General features: G+C 43.0%; 5 protein-coding genes across 5 annotated transcripts; 1 reads left to right on the plus strand and 4 right to left on the minus strand.

Moving 5' to 3' along the window:
* Positions 1-192: 192 nt before the first annotated feature.
* selenou1b (selenoprotein U1b) lies at positions 193-2,127 on the minus strand. Its single transcript, XM_056771684.1, has 5 exons — positions 1,944-2,127; positions 1,459-1,550; positions 1,054-1,194; positions 776-940; positions 193-578 (listed from the first exon to the last, which is right to left on the minus strand). Exons 1-5 carry the CDS (start codon positions 2,086-2,088, stop codon positions 489-491), a joined length of 633 nt encoding a protein of 210 aa, XP_056627662.1. The 5' UTR covers positions 2,089-2,127; the 3' UTR covers positions 193-488.
* Positions 2,128-2,301: 174 nt separating this feature from the next.
* On the minus strand, positions 2,302-4,473 carry dydc2 (DPY30 domain containing 2). Its single transcript, XM_056771846.1, has 8 exons — positions 4,184-4,473; positions 3,861-3,974; positions 3,711-3,779; positions 3,431-3,544; positions 3,296-3,358; positions 3,094-3,213; positions 2,922-2,996; positions 2,302-2,466 (listed from the first exon to the last, which is right to left on the minus strand). The coding sequence occupies exons 1-8, from the start codon at positions 4,331-4,333 to the stop codon at positions 2,446-2,448; spliced, it is 726 nt and encodes a 241-aa protein (XP_056627824.1). The 5' UTR covers positions 4,334-4,473; the 3' UTR covers positions 2,302-2,445.
* A 140-nt stretch (positions 4,474-4,613) lies between these two features.
* zgc:86738 (Transmembrane protein 150A-like) lies at positions 4,614-9,137 on the minus strand. The gene is made up of 7 exons (XM_056771483.1): positions 8,205-9,137; positions 7,818-7,865; positions 7,561-7,647; positions 7,353-7,420; positions 5,999-6,126; positions 5,680-5,857; positions 4,614-5,578 (listed from the first exon to the last, which is right to left on the minus strand). The coding sequence occupies exons 1-7, from the start codon at positions 8,267-8,269 to the stop codon at positions 5,367-5,369; spliced, it is 786 nt and encodes a 261-aa protein (XP_056627461.1). The 5' UTR covers positions 8,270-9,137; the 3' UTR covers positions 4,614-5,366.
* A 231-nt stretch (positions 9,138-9,368) lies between these two features.
* On the minus strand, positions 9,369-11,855 carry zgc:92749 (Elongation of very long chain fatty acids protein 6-like). The gene is made up of 4 exons (XM_056771521.1): positions 11,699-11,855; positions 10,892-11,023; positions 10,546-10,697; positions 9,369-10,399 (listed from the first exon to the last, which is right to left on the minus strand). Exons 1-4 carry the CDS (start codon positions 11,776-11,778, stop codon positions 9,960-9,962), a joined length of 804 nt encoding a protein of 267 aa, XP_056627499.1. The 5' UTR covers positions 11,779-11,855; the 3' UTR covers positions 9,369-9,959.
* Positions 11,856-12,390: 535 nt separating this feature from the next.
* On the plus strand, positions 12,391-21,353 carry LOC130438697 (uncharacterized). The gene is made up of 14 exons (XM_056770776.1): positions 12,391-12,906; positions 13,281-13,379; positions 13,869-13,938; positions 14,544-14,618; positions 14,702-14,785; positions 14,874-14,959; positions 15,041-15,139; positions 15,308-15,445; positions 17,268-19,731; positions 19,877-20,016; positions 20,163-20,304; positions 20,377-20,634; positions 20,771-20,943; positions 21,045-21,353. Exons 1-14 carry the CDS (start codon positions 12,844-12,846, stop codon positions 21,351-21,353), a joined length of 4,200 nt encoding a protein of 1,399 aa, XP_056626754.1. The 5' UTR covers positions 12,391-12,843.
* The last annotated feature ends 60 nt before the right edge of the window (positions 21,354-21,413 follow it).

The following is a 21,413-nucleotide window of genomic DNA, read 5'->3' on the forward strand; positions in this document are numbered from 1 at the left end:
GATCTAGCGGTATGGCATGATCTCTGGTATCTAGTGCAGCACTACGGAGTGAAAAACAGTCTTGGTCTGATGCTAGGAGTAGATCATTTCTCATTTGAACAAGTGCGGTTCCATGCTATGATGTGGCCTAAAGCCCCACTGACATTTATCATGTAGGTCTACCAATTCAATATACACTAACAGATTCAAGTATGACACAAATGTTGGGTTTTTTATTGACTCATTGTTCATTGTTTTTATTCTTGAAGATTCAGGTGTGTGTGTGTGTGTGTGTGTGTGTGTGTGTGAAACATCGAGACTGCTACTTCATTTAGAGTTTAAAGTCAGTCCGTCATCAACCACACACACACACACATACACACATGTGCCCTTGAACAATATGAAACATTTCTTAAGTCTTTATAGTGTATCTGACTCTTTTCATGATCTTTCTTTCATGTTACGTTACATGAGATCTCTCATGACTGCTGTTACTCCAGAAACACATATTATGTTTTTATCTTTTTAACAGCTTCAATAACATCACATTTGTTTATTTTATCTCCAAACTCCATCTCTCTGTGCTCCAGCAAGATTCCCTGTGGAACATACAAACAAATACATTTAAAGAAGGGGTCTATTCACGTTTGGCTAAATTTAGAATGAATGAGATATGTAGAGGAATCACACTCATTCTACTTGCTGGGATACTTTTTTTTGAGTGTCGTTTACAGTCATTTGAGGATTTGATTTTTAGGGAATATCCTGAATAATAATCACCAGTAAGTGTGTTTACCTGTTGACGTGGGCCAATGACGTATACAGCCCCCAAGACGAACCCTTCACCCGACACGTTACCCCGAGAACCATTCTGAAACGCTCTCCAGCCGTTCCTCCAGACACCGGCACGCAGTAACCCAGAGAAACCCATCAGACGTTCTTGAGGCCCGTAGAAACCTCTCTGATCAAACACAACAACTCAACTGATGAACGTCTGATGACCTTCGTCTTGAGTAACATTTTGAGAATATTTTTCTAGCAGCTGGTCAGATATCTCTCCTATGTTTCATCTACCTTCTCATCCAGAAAGATTTCTCCATGAAAGAATGGTCTGAAGTCCTGGATCTCTGTTCCGATGTTCTCCTTCACCACAGCATACAGAGAAACTCCACTGTCATCTAACTGAGCCTTCAGAGAGGAGAGCTCACACGCCTCCTGACAACACACACACACACACACACACACACACACACACACACGCACACACACACACACATTCAACAAAAACATTTAAGAACTTTGACTTATAATAATTGAAATAGATTAGTCTGCATGTGTCCGTGTACGTTTGTGTCCGACTGTGTGTATGTGCATGCATGTGTGTGTGTTTTATGTGTGTGTGTCCGTGTGTGTCCGACTGTCCGTGTGTTTGTGCCTACATATGTGTGTGTGTCCATGTGTGTGTGTGTGTGTGTGTACCTCTCTGCAGAGAAATCATCCAGGTCTCCTGACAGCCATGATCACAGCTCCTGAACTTTCCCACAGTTCTCTGGCTTTAAACACGCGGTCATCTGCACACAAGGGAAACAAATGGACTTTTTACACACACAGAACTCTCACATACAGACCAAACACGCCGTCGTTTCTCAAGAATGTGTTTCAGTCATTCTAATGGTTTTGTAACAGCAGCAGTGACATCTTTGAGATATATCAATATGTTTTCTAACTCACAGAACGCAGACAAATCCTGTCTTCATTCACAATCCTTCTCTTGATTCACTAACAAAAAAGACTTTTTATTGTTTTAGTATTTCTTAAAAAAGCAGGTGATAACATAAAACTTCACAGTGATGATAGTCGAGAGGAAAGCGTTCTTTTAACATCACACACAATCTGACACAGTCACTTGAGTTATTTTAGGTGAGATTTGCAGTAGTTTTTGGGGTGAGAGTAAATTCACTCACCTCCGTTTAGAGACTTCAGTACAGTTTCACTCAGATTTGAGAGGGTTGCACAAACAGGTTGTGTGAGAAACATCTCTGTGAAAGATCTCAACGCCTCGGTGAACACCAAACCCAAAGAGCTCACGGCTCGGGTCACAAGCTCCATAACTCACCTCAGACTCACAGCATGAAAGATCTGATCTCGCTCCAGACACCCCTGCTGTACTTATAACCAACAGTCTTACACAAGCGCTTGAGTGTGTGTGTGTGTGTGTGTGTGTGTGCTCACAAGGTTTAAATGCAGATTATGGGTCACAATGTGGATTGACTGTTACACAAGAGTCTGAACACACAGAAACATTGAGTCTTCACACGCGTGTTCCTCACAGGACAGTAAGATGTTTATTGTAAACGAGTGCTTTCAATGAAAGAGTTTGTGAGATCAGATAATGTCAAACTAAATATCTCTTAGGAACAGCAACAGAAACACACAGATGTGATGTAAATGTGCGTGATGATGGCCTCAGGTTCTCTTCTCTTCCTCCTGTACACAGAAACACATGACACACGTATGAGGAGGGATTTCTCTGTAAGCTGCTGTTTGTTTAATGTCAAAATAATGGACAGAAACAGATTCTGCTGGAGATATGTGTGACCCTGTCTGTGAAGTCCATCAGCAGCTGCGGTTCTTCAACATGTTCTTCACTCAAGTCAGTCAAAAGATCAAGGTTTTATTGGCACAAAATGTTCTTTAAATTATGAAGGACGAACTTGTGTAGAAAACAACAAACTACAAACTGATTTGATCTGGGTTTTCACAGGCAGGGTCACATAGAATTCTCTTTTGTGTAATATACTACACAATATACAAAATATCTAAAAGAAACAAAACACTGATTTTAAGAAATACGTCCAAACTTCACTAAGAAATGTGACGTTATTTCTTATCCACGGGTCTGATTTTGTGTTTCTGATGATGTCACAGATCTGAATCTTCACCTCTGGTTCCACAGGTTGAGCTGAATCCTCAGGTGTGACTGTGTCATCATCTCCAGCCTCAGGTCTATCTGTTTCCTGTGAGGAGTGACATCATCAACTCATTTATTCTGTTTGATTGAAACACAAGCAGTGCATCGACTCCATCTGCTGGTTCACAACTGAAAACACTGACCAGATTCATCAGATCCTGTGTTTCTGTCCGTCTCTCGTCTGAACCTTCATCTGATTTCTCTTCTTGTGCTTCATTCTCTTCAACTGGATTCACTTCAGATCCGTCCGCTTCACTTTCACCCTTCACATGAGGACACAGACAGAGACTGAACGCCTGATGATGTCGTTTTTATATGATTGACAGGTGAAGACATGTACAGTACCTTTGGATCGCTCGGGATCTCAGAGGTCTGTTCCACACCATCTGCGTCATCCTCATGAAGCTCCTTACAGACAATAAAGATGATATTAATTCAATAGAGAGAGCATCTCTAGATGTGATGTGATGTGATGATGACCTGTTCTGCTGCACGGCTGTCATTCATCACATCTGATCGCTCGGACACTTCATCCACTTCCTCCATCTGTGGATCCGTGGACGTCTGAATGTCAGGAGCGCTTTCTGTCCTGATCTGTTAAGACATGGACACAAATCATCATAATCTCAATGTGAGTGTTTCTGAGACTGAGATTCAAATCCTGAGCGACAGAGTCAGTCTCACATGTGTGTGTGTGTGTATGTTGTACAGAGGAATGAGATGAAACGAGCAGATGTTGAGCCGGTGTAATGATACACACCTGATCATCTCTCTCATGAGCTTCAGACGGATCTCTGCTAGATCTCACAGGTTCCGACTCTTCTTTAACCTTTCAGATCAGAGAAACAGTAGAAATGAGGAATTAAGATGAAATGCGCTTGAAGACAAACAATTGTTTTCTTTGACATACATCAGAAGAATCAGCTCTGATGTCCTTCTGTTCCTCCTGGAGGAGTTTCTGATGGTCTGATTCCTCTCGACCGCGACGCTTCTCATCCTCTAACTGTCTCTGATAGGTGGATCTCTATAGAAAAATATATATAAATATCCTGATTTTAAATATAGTGATGAATCTGTTAGGGACGTTATTTAACCATCACATGAACAACCATTATAAGGTTAAATCAGATATATCTCAGTGAACTGAAAGTACTTCACAATCCTTGCCATGTTTTTTTATTTTTAATCTTTTTTATCATCCTGTATGGTCTATAGTGTGTGTGTGACGTCTACCTGCTGCGTGACGTCATGGTTGAGTTTATATTTGTGGATCCAGTGCACGAGGAACTCAATGGGATCCAGTGGTCTCTGTTCAGTGATTTCGGTCAAACCCTCCGCGAGACATCGACCCAAACTCTTCCTCACATACTCTGAATCCATCATCTCAAACACACTCAACACAGTGTCACATACACAAATATTCAGTGTTTTATTGACGAGATTACACACAGACGCGATACTGTGTTTGCGAGACGATGAGTCCGTTTGTGGTCTCAAGTCTCTATGGTAACGGCGCACGCGTGACGCGCTTCCGGCGGCCTCACGCAAACAGTAACATTAGTTCCACTGATCCATTTAAAACGACGAACGAAAATTGATTTAGTATAATTCTGTTCATATGTGTTTAATGTTTCTTATCACAGTCTAGAAAAATGACAAAACTCATGGAAAAAATGTCTTTATTGTTTTAACAAAGTTAATAAACTATGATAGTAACAACCAGTCTTGGGTAAGTTACTCTGAAAAAGTAATTAATTACTAGTTACTCATTACATATTCAATAGTGTAATTAGATTACGGTCCAAATTACTCTGTCCAAAAAGTATTTAGTTACTCATTACTAATTACTTTTTATATCCACATCAATATAAAACCTTGATTAGTTCAGTGATTCAAGAATATACATGAAACGGCTTATTGAATTCATTCAAATAATATTATTAACTGACCAAAGTATTACAAATGTGAGAATTATACATTAAAGCTCAGATTTTAAAGTAAGACTTTGAATTTTGAAGTCAATTACGCTATTGCACACGCATATATTTAACAAAGTATTTAGTATAATTACATCAAAAGTAACTGTATTTAAATTACAGAAAACATACAAGTAATCCCTTACTTTACTTTTTCAAGGGAAAAGTAATTAAATTACAGTAACTAATTACTTAGTAACTAGTTACACCCAACACTGGTAACAACATAGTTAACAAAACAACAGGAGAAAACTCATGAGAAACACAACAGAAATCAGATGAAACACTGATCCATCACTTCAGTATAAATACAGATGAACTAAAAGAGAAATGTAATGTTAAGCTGCCAAGTCTGAAAGAGTACATTGAAGTGTAAAAAAAGTTTTTTCCTGAAAACATCACATTTACGTTTACAAAACTCTTTCCCCAAAAAGAACTCGTCAAATGTTTGTCTGTAATTTCTCTGAAGTTCCTGGGTGATCCTCAGAGTGTCGGTGTTTTCTCACCACAGACACAAGAGTTTCTGCAGATATACACCTGAACTCATGTGAGAATGAGCCGTAAAACAGCAGCACGATGATGGCAAACAACCATTCCATCACTGCAGCTCCATGCTGAAGAACAAAACTCTCCTGGATAAAGAACACACCACCTACAGGACAAACGTTAAGGTGGAAACCATCCCAACAGTCAGACGGGACTGTATGAAACTCATTTAAAAGTGATGCTGAACACACACACAGTGAAGGATACTGAGGATGAGGGAGGTCAAGGCCAGTGTGGTGAGCAGTAGTCTCACATGAGCCGTGTTCATGTCTCTGTGTGTCTCGGCTGTGCGGTACGACAGCAGCGTCTGCACACACACAAACAGCAGACTGGCTGGAAAACACAGAGCTGCTCCCACATAATGAACAAGTTTAGCATGATCCACCTGCACAAAACAAACACACACAGTCTGAGAACGCGTACACGACACTGATGATTCATATCAGATCATGATCAGTTCATCCAGACAGAGCAACAACATGTGTGTTACTGAAAGAGAAACGTCCTGATGTCTCAGTTGTCTTACCTGGAAGTTTCCTACGATCATCAGTCCAGCAGCACAGAGCCATCCAGCACAAAGACCCTCAACATTCAACACACTGTTCCTCTGCTTATGAATCACCTGTGCGTACCGCAGCACACCTATCACAATCACTGAAACACAACAATCACAATCACTGAAACACAACAATCACAATCACTGAAACACAACAATCACAATCACTGAAACACAACAATCACAATCACTGAAACACAACAATCACAATCACTGACACACAACAATCACAATCACTGACACACAACAATCACAATCACTGACACACAACAATCACAATCACTGACACACAACAATCACAATCACTGAAACACAACAATCACAATCACTGAAACACAACAATCACAATCACTGAAACACAACAATCACAATCACTGAAACACAACAATCACAATCACTGAAACACAACAATCACAATCACTGAAACACAACAATCACAATCACTGAAACACAACAATCACAATCACTGACACACAACAATCACAATCACTGAAACACAACAATCACAATCACTGAAACACAACAATCACAATCACTGACACACAACAATCACAATCACTGAAACACAACAATCACAATCACTGAAACACAACAATCACAATCCCTGACACACAACAATCACAATCACTGAAACACAACAATTACAATCACTGAAACACAACAATCACAATCACTGAAACACAACAATCACAATCACTGAAACACAACAATCACAATCACTGAAACACAACAATCACAATCACTGACACACAACACAATCACTGAAACACAACAATCACAATCACTGAAACACAACAATCACAATCACTGACACACAACAATCACAATCACTGAAACACAACAATCACAATCACTGACACACAACAATCACAATCACTGAAACACAACAATCACAATCACTGACACACAACAATCACAATCCCTGACACACAACAATCACAATCACTGAAACACAACAATCACAATCACTGAAACACAACAATCACAATCCCTGACACACAACAATCACAATCACTGAAACACAACAATCACAATCACTGACACACAACAATCACAATCACTGACACACAACAATCACAATCACTGAAACACAACAATCACAATCACTGAAACACAACAATCACAATCACTGAAACACAACAATCACAATCACTGAAACACAACAATCACAATCACTGAAACACAACAATCACAATCACTGAAACACAACAATCACAATCACTGAAACACAAAAATCACAATCACTGAAACACAACACAAAATTCAGAAGAAGTAATTTCCTCAGGTGTGTGTGTGTGTGTGTTGAGATATCAGTTTCTCTAACCCATAAATGATGAAGCCGTACACAGCAGACTGAACCAGCAGCTCTCCGGAGGAACATCACCACATTTACTGCACACACAGACACACACACACACACACACACACACACACAAAATCACACACACGTGTATTAGGAAAACAGCTGGTTGAGCAGAACTTAGAGTGGTATTTGTGTGCTGTGGGTCTTTTTTGTGGTGTGTTGTGGTAACCTGATGAGTGGGATGTTGTCGAGTGTGCAGCACAGGTCAGAAGTGCTCTGAAGGGTTAAAGGACTGTGACATGTTGAGTTATAAACCCTGTGAATGACACATAATGAACACAAACACACTTTTATACTTCACACTGATCAATCACAACAGATAACATGAGTCAACACAACACAACAGCTGATTGATCTCATCAAGTGTGGTGATGATTCTATTGATATGTGATGAGATCCATCATGTGAGGAAACTTAAATATTCACCAGTTATTGACCGGACACACGTGTTGATTCTTCAGAGCCATCGTATATCTGTGAATATAACAGTTAAAACACAAACACACACATTTTACTCAGACAATAATAATCTGTACACAACTTAAACACACAACCTAACCTTTACTTAAACATTCACATCATTCTAGTCGTGTAGAAACAGAATGCTTATAAGCATCATAATGTGTGGATGACATCACTTTTCCAGGTTGAACAATACTAAACACACACTTCTACACTATGACTGATGATGTGTGATAGAATCCCTCCTTCACTGTCTGTAGTTTGAGATGTAACTAACTGTTGAACTTCCAGCAGCACTGAACTCTCTGATTTAAAACAAATAAATTGATCTAGAATGAAAGAAAAACTCACATGATCCCGATAGCAGGCAGTGTGAAGACGGGCAGACTGATGGGAATCAACACACACAGAGACATTGTGACTGAAGATCTGAATGAATCTCACACACTGACTGACTGCACAACATCACACACACATCTGATCTGAGTTCAGTGTTAAAGCTCCTCCTCTTAATCAGTCATGCATTCAACTTCAGAGAACACGCGACACCTGCTGGAACAACTGAAGACCTACACATCGCGCACACACACACACACACACACACGCACACACGCGCGAGCACACACACAGACAGACAGAGAGAAAGACGCACACGAACAAACACACACACACACACACACACAGACAGAGAGAAAGACGCACACGAACAAACACACACACACGCGCGAGCACACACACAGACAGAGAGAAAGACGCACACGAACAAACACACACACACACACACAGACAGAGAGAAAGACGCACACGAACAAACACACACACACAGACAGAGAGAAAGACGCACACGAACAAACACACACACACACACACACACACGCGCGAGCGCACACACACAGACAGAGAGAAAGACGCACACGAACAAACAAACACACACACACACACACACAGACAGAGAGAAAGACGCACACGAACAAACACACACACACAGACAGAGAGAAAGACGCACACGAACAAACACACACACACACACACACACACGCGCGAGCGCACACACACAGACAGAGAGAAAGACGCACACGAACAAACAAACACACACACACACACACAGACAGAGAGAAAGACGCACACGAACAAACACACACACACACGCGCGAGCGCACACACACAGACAGAGAGAAAGACGCACACGAACAAACAAACACACACACACACACACACAGACAGAGAGAAAGACGCACACGAACAAACACACACACACACGCGCGAGCACACACACAGACAGAGAGAAAGACGCACACGAACAAACACACCGCACACACACAGACATCTTACACGAACAAACACACGAAAGCAAGCGCACACACACACAAACAAACAAACAAACGCGAACACACACAAACACACTCACACAAACACACACTAATGATTATGAGGAGTTTGTGGTGACCTGAAGGGTTTTATACGGAACATCTGAGCATATTTCAAGCAACATGATAACACAGATCAGGTTTAAGAACAAGTTGCACACAATATGTTGTTTATTAGTTGTTTTTTAATGTTACACGAATAACAAGTCAAATAATGAGGTTTTAGAGATGGATGGATTAACAGATGCGGGAGAATCTCTGTGACGACTATCTCACCTGAACAGGTGTTGCAACATTTCTACAGCGCTGGCGTTCATCCGAATGAACCCTGACTAGTGTACACTCTCCGGTCATGAAAATCTGATCTCACACATGTTCTGATCATCAGACACAGAGTAAACAGTGTTTCACCAAAATAACAAGAAATTACAGGAAAGTGTCACATGACCAATCAGTGTTACAGTATATCAACTCCTTGCTCTCTTACCATTTAAACATTATCAAAACAAATCAACAAATGTTATTAAAGTGTTTGCCCTGAGTATTTCCACTTGTGATGATTAAAAACTTCTTTACAAATCAAAAACTCTTCACTCCTGAGCAGATTAAAACAATCAGAAGTGGTACAGACTAATGTTCAGTCATATCTAGTCTGATGATGATGATGTTTATTTCTCACATCAGCATCGATTCATCGCAGTCACTCTCAGATGTGCACACTGAGCTCACAGCGCCGTTCTTACTCTCGTTTCATTGGTCTCTTGTGGTCCGGCCCGGCGGCTCCTCTGATGTACGACTGATAGAAGAAGGAAGAGAAGAGCAGCAGGTAACTCAGATACATGACAGATCCATATATCAGGTTGTTTGTGTTGGCCACGCAGTGGACCTCGTCTCTCCATCTGAACATCAGTCCCATCAGGCTGAAGCCCACAATCATCTGCACGATCTGCAGCGCTGTGATCAGAACGGCCACCGGCCTCGGCACGCGCAGACCGCCGGCTTTCGCTGCGTAATAACCGTACATGACGGCGTGAACGGTGTAATTCATGGACATGAACCAGCAGCCTCCGGCCACACGGTCTCTGTATGAGTACCAGGTGTAGAGAAGAACTGTGATGTGATGATACCAGTGCAAGAAAATCAAACGCTGCTTACGAAGAACGATGAACACAGTGTCACCTGCAGAAAGACAAAGCACATCATCACGTGTGTGTGTGTGTGTGTGTGTGTGCGTGGGTGTGTGTGCTCTTCTCTCAGATCAATGACTTCAGTACTTTTAAATGTTTTTTGATGATAGCAGATGAGCGAGTGAAGAAGGATCTTACCGAGCTCAGGGACTTTACTGATGGTAAAAGCGAACGCCCAGAACTTGCTGACGGGGTCGCCGAAGAACGCTGTGTCACACACAGTCTGATGGAACCCGTCCGATGACAGAAGATTAATCACGTACCAGCTCGTCCTCACGGCACCGATCGCACTGATCAACAACAAAACAACAGCCGCAATATCTGACTGAATGTTCTGAATGTGTTCTGTTTAGTTACAGTCACAGTCATCTGCTCATCACCTGTCTATCTGAAAAAACATCTAGAAACACATTTTCCTCTCTGTGTGTTATCTACTCCATCTGAGGGACAGAAACCTGTTGAGAATAATCTGCACGAGTCTCACCTGAACACAGCCAGACACAAAGACCAGAGCATGAGAGGAGTCCGCAGGTCAAACTTTTGTCTGTCCTTCATAAACACACGGCCGAAGTATATCCCAGCCGCATATGTGCCAGAAAACACAAACGACAGACCGCTGAAAACACACAAACCATCATTCATGAAGAAAACTCAATTCTAGTTGAAGTCAAATCATGAAAACGTCTCTATTGGTGTTGACATCAGCAGTATCGTGTAAAAGCATCTGAAATGAAAGGAATTTCAGACACTTGGCAGACGTTGATGTCACAATCTGCTGCAGGTCAACGGTTGTCTGGCTGTCCATCACATGAACCTGATCTGATCCGATCCGATCACAGATCAATTGCAGTCATAAATCTTCTTATACAATCTCTCATTAACTGGACGTTCAGCATAAAAGAAACTCACTAAATGATACTCTGTACTTTTGTCTGGTCATTTTACAGTGACCATTTCTGATGAGAATGACCCTGACGAAACATTAGGGACATAGAAAAATGAATAAACATAAATCATCTTTAAGTTAGTCATAAGTGCATCATCTAGATGTTGTTTCCACTATTAAATATCATAACAGCATGTTATCTCAACTTTATTTGTAAATATGTATTTTTTCAATCTTACATAACTGTTTCCAGCAGCAGACACCTGTAGAAATACACATTTCATTCTATGTGCAGAAGTCTGCTGTGAGCACGTCAAGCTGTGTTTAGTCTCCTGTTTTTGATTGGCAGGAGTTTAAGGCGTTTACACAAGTTTATAAAGTTAGTTTTCGTCTGCATGGACTCACCTGTTCACCTGAAACCATTCATTCGCCGCTCGGTCGTCAAACTGACGCTCGAAGTCAAACGCGTGAAGTGTTTCGTTCATGATGGTCAAGATCTCCGCCGTGACTGAACCTGCGGTGACAGCGAAGCTCGTGTCAGGTCGGTGAGCACGGCGGCCCCGCGGCGCCGCGCACTACATGACATCATAGTATCGCGAGAGCCAATAGATGCACTGCTGTCTCGCGATCATACGCCGATCGGTCTGCGCAGACCGGTATAAAGTCGAACACACCCAGCCCTGTGTGAGAGTGGGTGAAATCCCGGCAACATTCCCGACCAATCAGGATTAACCGGCTCGTGCGGTTCACACAAGAATAAAGACAGCTTTCAAAAACGCGCCGAGAGAACTCAACTTCTATCTTTCCCTTTACATCCCAAAATAGAGATCTTCATTTTAAATCACACGAAGTCAAAATCGCACACCTACAATTTACCTGGTGGAAACATATCATGACAAATGCGAGGTTACGGAACCAACCACCGGAAAAAGAGAATGTTAAAAAGTACCGCACCAAGATTTCAAGAAACATTATAACAATTTTAAAAAAGTGATTATGGTAAATAAAATGATTTTTTTTTAAATTATGATTCAAAGCTACTGTAAACTGACTCTTCAGACTTTTATTATGAAGAGCGTACGGACACACTTCCGGGATCTCGTGAGCGCGCATGCTGTTACAGCTGCCGGAAGTAAATGCACTCACTACAATAACGTGTATCTCTTTAAACTGATATAAAATACACAAATGTTGATAATCCATTTTACTAATTCAAACAGCAGCTCTGAGGGGTTCTGAACTGTGTGTCACGTGAATATTATGACGTAATGAACCGCGACAGATCATTTTAATGATTCAGGGACGTCAGTGGATGAACCCACGATCCTTTAATTTGTTTTTGTTTAGTTTAGTTTGTGTGCTCTTGTGTGATAGTTTTGTGGTTTGTTATCAGTGTTTCGCAGGTTGTGTTGGTCTTAGAGGCGTTACTGTATGACAGACTGATAAGAGTTTGAGTAAAACTTTATTGTGCAGAAACTCTTTCAGACGTTCACATTAATACACACATGTATGAACACATCTCTTCATGAGAGTGTTACACGTGTCAGAGAATGAAAGTGCTGCTCCTGAAAGAGCCCAGAGAACATGAAAATGGACCAGACCCTTATATCAAGGTAATTCTACATGCTGTAACACTTAATTCAGTGTTATTTCTATAATCTGTTTCATAAGCAGTTTTGCAGATGCCTGATAACAAACAGTAGAGAAATAAAGGAGAAATAACTGATAGAATACAGCTTGATGACCCTGTATTATTGCAGAAATGTGTTTATTACTGCAGATTTTTATTTTTCTATATTTTTTTAAGGAACTGGCATCATATGGTCACACTGCTGATTTAATTCCTGTGTTGTCTTTTACATTTGTGTCTGAGAATGAGCTCTCAGAGCGGGTGAGTCCCGACGTCTTCCTCACTTGGTTTGGTTTTATTATTTAAAAACAGTAATGAATGTTTGTATATGTAAACTTGTTGTTTTGTAAACATCAGCTCTTTCACCCCGAGAGGTTTGGAGGTCTGATCTTCACCAGTCCACGATCTGTACGGGCTGTCAAGATGTGTTTAGAGAAACACAGACAACGTGAGTTTGTCTCTGTGTTTGACAGTAAGGTGACAGTGGAAACTCTATAAATGACAGTCATCCATGTTGAAGAAAGACCAATGTTTACTGTGTAGATAAAGGACAACACCAATGCATGTTTCATTACATTTTAATGATGTTTTATAAAGCGCTTTTCACAATTTTCATTGTTACTAAAGAGCTGTACATGAAAACATATTCACTATAAGCAAAACATTACATTTGTAAAATAGAAAAGGTATCAAAAGCAAAGTGAATAGATACACTCTCATTCACACAAGACACACAAAACATTCAGTGCACACACACACACACACACACTTTTATTGAAGTCCTTGAATGTTTGTAAGGTTTTTGTGATCTATTTGAATGTTTCATCATTTGATGTTTTACAATCAGTATTTATGATTCCAGCACAGATGGGGTGGATAATATACATGCGTAAAGATGTTTTTAATATAATGAGGTGTGATTTCTGACATGTTTGTTTTTCAGAGTGGGACACCGTGAAAGACAGCTGGAATTCAAAATCCATTTATGTGGTTGGAAAGACAACAGCATCTTTAGGTCTGTATCACTACACAAAACTTCACTTCAAACACACACTCACTCACACAACCCTCAGCACACACATCCTGTTAGAATGCAGGACAACACATAAATGAATGTGAATAAAGCAACAAAATAATACAAACATCAGAAGATTTTCATGCAGGTGCTGTCACACTGGTGAGATTCACACACACCTGTTGATGACCTGGAAGTGTGTGTGTGCGCGCACCTGTGTCAGCAGGGTTTTAGTGTCTCTTAGTAAATGTTGTCACATCTGCTCGACACATTGAGCACCTGCACAAATAATCTCAGGTGTGTTGCTGACCTGCACCTGTTTCCATTTCTATTTGTAAAGTGGCCCAAACAAATCAACACACCGGATATAACTGAAATGGAAGTGAACACACCAAAACACAAGTGATTTCAAATTACCAGTTAGAAAAGGCAAATTAATGAATGCCACTAGATCTGTTCTCATCATGACATTCACACAGTCGGCAGTGTTCAGTAATGTCACAGGTTTGGTGGTTATATTAACAGATGATATTATACTCTACTGTATATTTAACACTGTACTATACTGTATCTATATATAATACTGTAAATCAGTGTTGTTGTAGTTGTAGGTTTGGGCCTGAAGCCTGTGGGTGAGGACACTGGTACTGCAGATGCTCTGTCTTCACTCATCATACAAAGTAAATGTTCTATACTGACACTTGAGAGATTTGAGTTTGGCTGCTTTGACTCTCATGTGGATGTTTTGATGTGTAATGCACAGGAGAAAAGTCTGATGTCCTGCCACTGTTCTTCCCGTGTGGTTCCATCAAGCGTGAGGTTCTGCCAGCGGCTCTCAAAGAGAACAGTGAGAGGATTTCTTCTCATGACATTGTCTTCATTTATCCCTCATCATCATCATCATCATCATCATTGACTGTTTGTTGCTCTGGCAGATGTTCCTCTGGACGCTCTGACTGTCTATCAAACATCTGAACATCCAGACCTGCAGAAGAACATCACAGATTATTTCTCTCAGCAGGTTCACTTCTACCCTCATGTTTGTTTGTTTTCTGTATCACAGTGTTGTGGTTCTGACACGTGTGTGTGCGTGTGCCTTCAGGGTGTTCCTGCGAGTGTGGCGTTTTTCAGTCCATCAGGTGTGAGGTTTTCTGTGGATTTGGTGGAAAGACTTGCCGGTTCTCAGCTGGAGCAGATCAAGGTGTGACAGTGATGTGTAGGGTTCTTTCACATAAGACAGTGTCCTCTGACCCACAGCATGACAGACACAATCTGAAATCATTTTGTTATTCAATCAAAGTGTTTATAGTTTGCAGATTGATCAGAACATTTTAATAAGTTAGAAAATAACTTGTGTTGTGCTTTTAAGTTTGTGTCGATAGGACCGAGTACGGCAGACGCCCTGCGGTCTCACAGGCTCACGGTGAGCTGTTGTGCTGAGAAACCCACAGCGAAACACCTCGCCACTGCAATCTCACAGACCCTACAGATACCCACACCTGACCTTTGACCCCTCCGGTCAGGATGAGGACATTACTGGTGTTCTGCAGGAGAACTGACACTGAACTGTCTGTCACTCTCACAAGGAAACATTCAGCTCACATTTCAACACAAAAATGAAAACGATGAGAAACAGAAAAATGTTTGAATCTCTGTGATTGTTTGCGTTGTGATCTTATGTGTGTTACAGTAAGAGCTCCACCAGCTAATACTTTACTGTAGGACAAATCTATGTCATATTTTATCAGAGTTCAGTTTAGTTTTTGGAAAGGTTGAATGTGTCTCCTGCACCTGAAATGGAATGTTGAATGTAAGTTGAGATTCTCTGTGAATTGTAAATGATTAAAGGCACGTTTTAAACCATTTGTGTCATGCATTAAAGGTTTAAATAACAAAGTAAGTTTAAATATAAGTTTACATTTTACATCTACGAATGACACGTGCGTCACTCGCGCGCTCAGGTGTGTTCGCGAGCAGGTGCGAGTCGCGTGTTGGCGCGAGCGATGTGATAGTGTGAAGTTCAAACACATCCACGCGTGACAGTATAAAGTGTGTGACGGTTTAAACAGACTGAACAAAATCACGCAGTCAGTCAAACACTCACAGCGGAGCTTAAACGATGCTGGCTGTCATCCGGCTGATCTTCATCATCATCATCGGGACACGCGCAGAGAAGATCTTCCACAGCAGAGATCATTCAGATGTCGTAGACATGAACAACATCCATCAGGCTGAAGCCATCACTGACAAACACACCGCACAGGTACAGGTACACATACTCACACTCTCACACACCGCACAGGTACACATACTCACACTCTCACACACCGCACAGGTGCACATTCTCACACACCGCACAGGTGCACATACTCACACTCTCACACACCGCACAGGTGCACATACTCACACTCTCACACACCGCACAGGTGCACATACTCACACTCTCACACACCGCACAGGTGCACATTCTCACACACCGCACAGGTGCACATACTCACACTCTCACACACCGCACAGGTGCACATACTCACACTCTCACACACCGCACAGGTGCACATACTCACACTCTCACACACCGCACAGGTGCACATACTCACACTCTCACACACCGCACAGGTACACATACTCACACTCTCACACACCGCACAGGTACACATACTCACACTCTCACACACCGCACAGGTGCACATACTCACACTCTCACACACCGCACAGGTGCACATACTCACACTCTCACACACCGCACAGGTGCACATACTCACACTCTCACACACCGCACAGGTGCACATACTCACACTCTCACACACCGCACAGGTGCACATACTCACACTCTCACACACCGCACAGGTGCACATACTCACACTCTCACACACCGCACAGGTGCACATACTCACACTCTCACAAACCGCACAGGTGCACATACTCACACTCTCACACACCGCACAGGTGCACATACTCACACTCTCACACACCGCACAGGTGCACATACTCACACTCTCACACACCGCACAGGTGCACATACTCACACTCTCACAAACCGCACAGGTGCACATACTCACACTCTCACACACCGCACAGGTGCACACAAGAATATTGTTTTAACTGTAGTAAAGTCATGTTCTCTGAGTTTCTAACCATAGTTATTTTTCATAAGGGCTGATGACAATGTTTGGGGAGTTGACAAACACACACACATCAAACACTGCACAGACACACACTGACACTGACATACACACTGCACAGGTTCATCTCACTCTCTCTCTCTTTTTATTTGTTGTGATTTGTTTATTATTTGTTTACAGTTTTTGTTTGCTTTTGTGTTATTCTAGCTGTTTCTCTTTAAGTATGGATTCATAAGAGCAGCAGACAGTGATGAAATTCAGAGTTTAGCAGAACCTGTGAGTGAGACAGATGACATCTTTCCTCTGAACCTGCAGGAGGGTGGAGTCATGTCCCGATCCAGCAGCACTGAACTCCAGAACCAGCAGCCCGAGTTTATCTCCGCTCTTAGAGAGTTCCAGAGAGTGTCCAGTCTGCCCGTCACAGGAGTGTTTGATGATGCCACCAAAGCTGCTATGAACCAACCCAGATGTGGCGTCCCAGACCAGGAAGAACAACCAGAACTCATGGAGTCCAACAGCATCTCCACACAGAATCCTGCTGATGTCACACAGAACCACAGTGAGGTCATGCAGAACCCCGCTGAGGTCATGCAGAACCACAGTGAGGTCACATCTAACCCTGCTGATGTTACACAGAACCACAGTGAGGTCACGTATAACTATGATGATGTCACACAGAACCCTGCTGATGTCACACAGAACCACAGTAAGGTCACGCAGAACCCAGCTGATGTCACGCAGAACATCAGTGAGGTCACGCAGAACCCTGCTGATTTCACACAGAACCAAAGTGAGGTCACGCAGAACCCTGCTGATTTCACACAGAACCAAAGTGATGTTAAGCAGAACCACAGTGATGTTAAGCAGAACCACAGTGATGTTAAGCAGAACCACAGTGATGTTAAGCAGAACCACAGTGATGTTAAGCAGAACCACAGTGATGTTAAGCAGAACCACAGTGATGTTACCCAGAACCACAGTGAGGTCACGCATAACCACAGTGAGGTCACGCATAACCACAGTGAGGTCACGCATAACCACAGTGAGGTCACGCAGAACCAAAGTGATGTCACGCAGAACCACAGTGATGTTACCCAGAACCACAGTGATGTTACCCAGAACCACAGTGAGGTCACGCATAACCACAGTGAGGTCACGCATAACCACAGTGAGGTCACGCATAACCACAGTGAGGTCACGCATAACCACAGTGAGGTCACGCATAACCACAGTGAGGTCACGCATAACCACAGTGAGGTCACGCATAACCACAGTGAGGTCACGCATAACCACAGTGAGGTCACGCATAACCACAGTGAGGTCACGCATAACCACAGTGAGGTCACGCATAACCACAGTGAGGTCACGCATAACCACAGTGAGGTTACGCAGAACCAAAGTGATGTTATGCAGAACCACAGTAATGTTACGCAGAACCACAGTGAGGTAACACAGAACCCGGCTGATGTCATGCAGAACCACATGGAGGTCACGAAGAACTACAGTGAGGTCACACACAACCACAGTGAGGTAACCAAGAACCCTGCTGATGTCAGGCACAACTACAGTGAGGTCACACAGAACTACAGTGAAGTCACGCAGAACCAAATAGAGGTCACGCAGAACCACAGTGAGGTAATACAAAGTCCTGCTGATGTTAGGCAGAACTACAGTGAGGTCACGCAGAACCACAGTGAGGTCACGCAGAACCACAGTGAGGTCACGCAGAACCACAGTGAGGTCACGCAGAACCACAGAGAGGTCACGCACAACCTCAGTAAGGTCACACAGAGCCCTGCTGATGTCAGGCAGAACTACGTAGAGGTCATGCAGAACCACACTGAGGTCACACACAACCACAGTGAGGTAACACAGAACCCTGCTGATGTCAGGCAGAACTACAGTGAGATCACAAAGAACTACAGTGAGGACATTTATAACTACAGCGAGGTTACGCATACCTACAGTGAGGTTACACAGAACCACAGTGAGGTCAAGCAGAACTACAGTGAGGTCACGCACAACCACAGTGAGGTAACACAGAACCCTGCTGATGTCAGGCAGAACTACGTAGAGGTCATGCAGAACCACACTGAGGTCACACACAACCACAGTGAGGTAACACAGAACCCTGCTGATGTCAGGCAGAACTACAGTGAGATCACAAAGAACTACAGTGAGGACATTTATAACTACAGCGAGGTTACGCATACCTACAGTGAGGTTACACAGAACCACAGTGAGGTCAAGCAGAACTACAGTGAGGTCACGCACAACCACAGTGAGGTAACACAGAACCCTGCTGATGTCAGGCAGAACTACAGTGAGATCACAAAGACCCACAGTGAGGTCACGCATAGCTACAGTGATGTTGGGAATCGCAGTGATATCGCTCCTCCTGCCGCGAGGAGAAAACGACACCTGGCGGCTCTGTTAAAAAACAGACGGAGGAGGGATGTGGGCGATTGGACGGGTCACATGTCTTTCACTAAGACTCTTCTGAAGTGGCGTGTGATTGGTGAGGGTTACAGCAGTCAGCTGTCCATCGATGAGCAGAAGTATATCTTCAGACTGGGCTTCCGCATGTGGAGTGAAGTTTCACCACTGGAGTTTCACGAGGATTTGCATTCACCTTTAGAAGACATTGATATCAGACTGGGCTTTGGTACAGGTCAGTATCTCTCTCACACACAACAGATATCCTCAACCATCTCTGGAAACATTACAGATCATATTCATCATGATGTGACCTGAGCACCCTTACAGAAATCATTTAACATAAAGAGTGTTATTGTGTGTGTCTCATGTTGCTGCAGGTAGACATCTGGGCTGTTCTCAGAGGTTTGACGGCGCGGGTCATGAGTTCGCTCACGCCTGGTTTTTGGGAGATATTCATTTTGATGATGATGAACATTTCACTGTTCCAAACACCGGCAGCGGGATCAGTCTGCTGAAGGTATTGTGAGCAGAATCAATCTACAGTTCTGCAACACTTTAAAGTTTATGTGAGGGAACTGATAGTTTTGTTTTGTTTGTGATTGTATTAATGTGGTTCAGTGTTGTGTTGACTGATCTCTGAGCGTGTTGTTGTGTTTCTTTCAGGTTGCAGTTCATGAGATCGGTCATGTTTTGGGACTCCCTCACATCTATCGAGCCGGATCCATCATGCAGCCCAGTTATCTGCCTCAGGACTCAGGCTTTGAGATCGACTGGATGGACAGAAAATCCATTCAGAGTCTGTATGGTAAGACGACAACACACAATAATCTCAACTCATCCAGTAAAAGTGTTGGTGACACTGATGTGTTTTTTTCAGGTGTGTGTCAGGGTCGGTTTAGTGCCGTATTTGATTGGATCAGGAAGGAGCTGACGCCTTACGGTGAAGTGACAGTTCGTTTCAACACATACTTCATGCGGGACGGCTGGTACTGGCTCTATGAGAACCGGAACAACAGAACCCGGTACGGAGATCCGGTGGCAGTGCCAGTTGGGTGGAACGGGCTGCCTGACAGCGGAGTGGACGCTTACGTTCATGTGTGGAACCGCAAAACAGACGCTGTTTACTTCTTTAAAGGTGAAGAATCCATGACTTTATCCCACAATGCAATGTGATGTCGTTGCGAAGCCTAATTGACCGTAGAGTTGAAGATGAAGTACATTATAGGGTGTTATCGATGACTGGATTGGTTGATTGATTTATTACATCGCAGGTGTGCAGTACTGGCTTTACGACAGTGAGAACGATCGAGTGTTTGCTAATGACTCTCTCGGGCGCTCGTATCCACGTCTGATCTCTGATGATTTTCCCGGCGTGATCGGACCGGTTGACACGGCTTATTACGACAGGAGAGACGCTCACGTCTACTTCTTCAAAGGATCACAGGTTTCTGTTCTTTTACATTTTCTAACTCTTTACATCGAGGTTACAGTCACGGGGATTTATTGTGATCGTGGATGCTGTTGACGTTTGATATTTATTCTCAGGTGTTTAGATTTGACGTCCGAACGAACCGCTTGGCCAAATCTTCCCCTCAAAAAATCACTGCAGTGTTTCCAGCGGTGGTCCCCGGCGATCATCCGGTCAGGAATGTGGACGCGTCGTACTTCTCGTACACACACAACAGTGTGTTTCTGCTGAAGGGTGAGCGCTACTGGCGGGTGGTGAGCGCTAGAGATCGGAGACGGAAGCCGTCGCTGCCTCTGAACGCTCTTCTGCCTCACAGAGACGTGGATCAGCAGTGGTTTGACATCTGTGATGTTCACAGCAGCTCTCTGAGGACAGCACGCAGATGACACAACACTGATCTCAGGTCTGCTCAACACAACACAAAACCTTTGTTGGTCAGGGTCCTG

Source organism: Triplophysa dalaica, chromosome 17 (assembly GCF_015846415.1).
Source record: "Triplophysa dalaica isolate WHDGS20190420 chromosome 17, ASM1584641v1, whole genome shotgun sequence".
In the NCBI taxonomy this organism is placed as follows: Eukaryota; Metazoa; Chordata; class Actinopteri; order Cypriniformes; family Nemacheilidae; genus Triplophysa; species Triplophysa dalaica.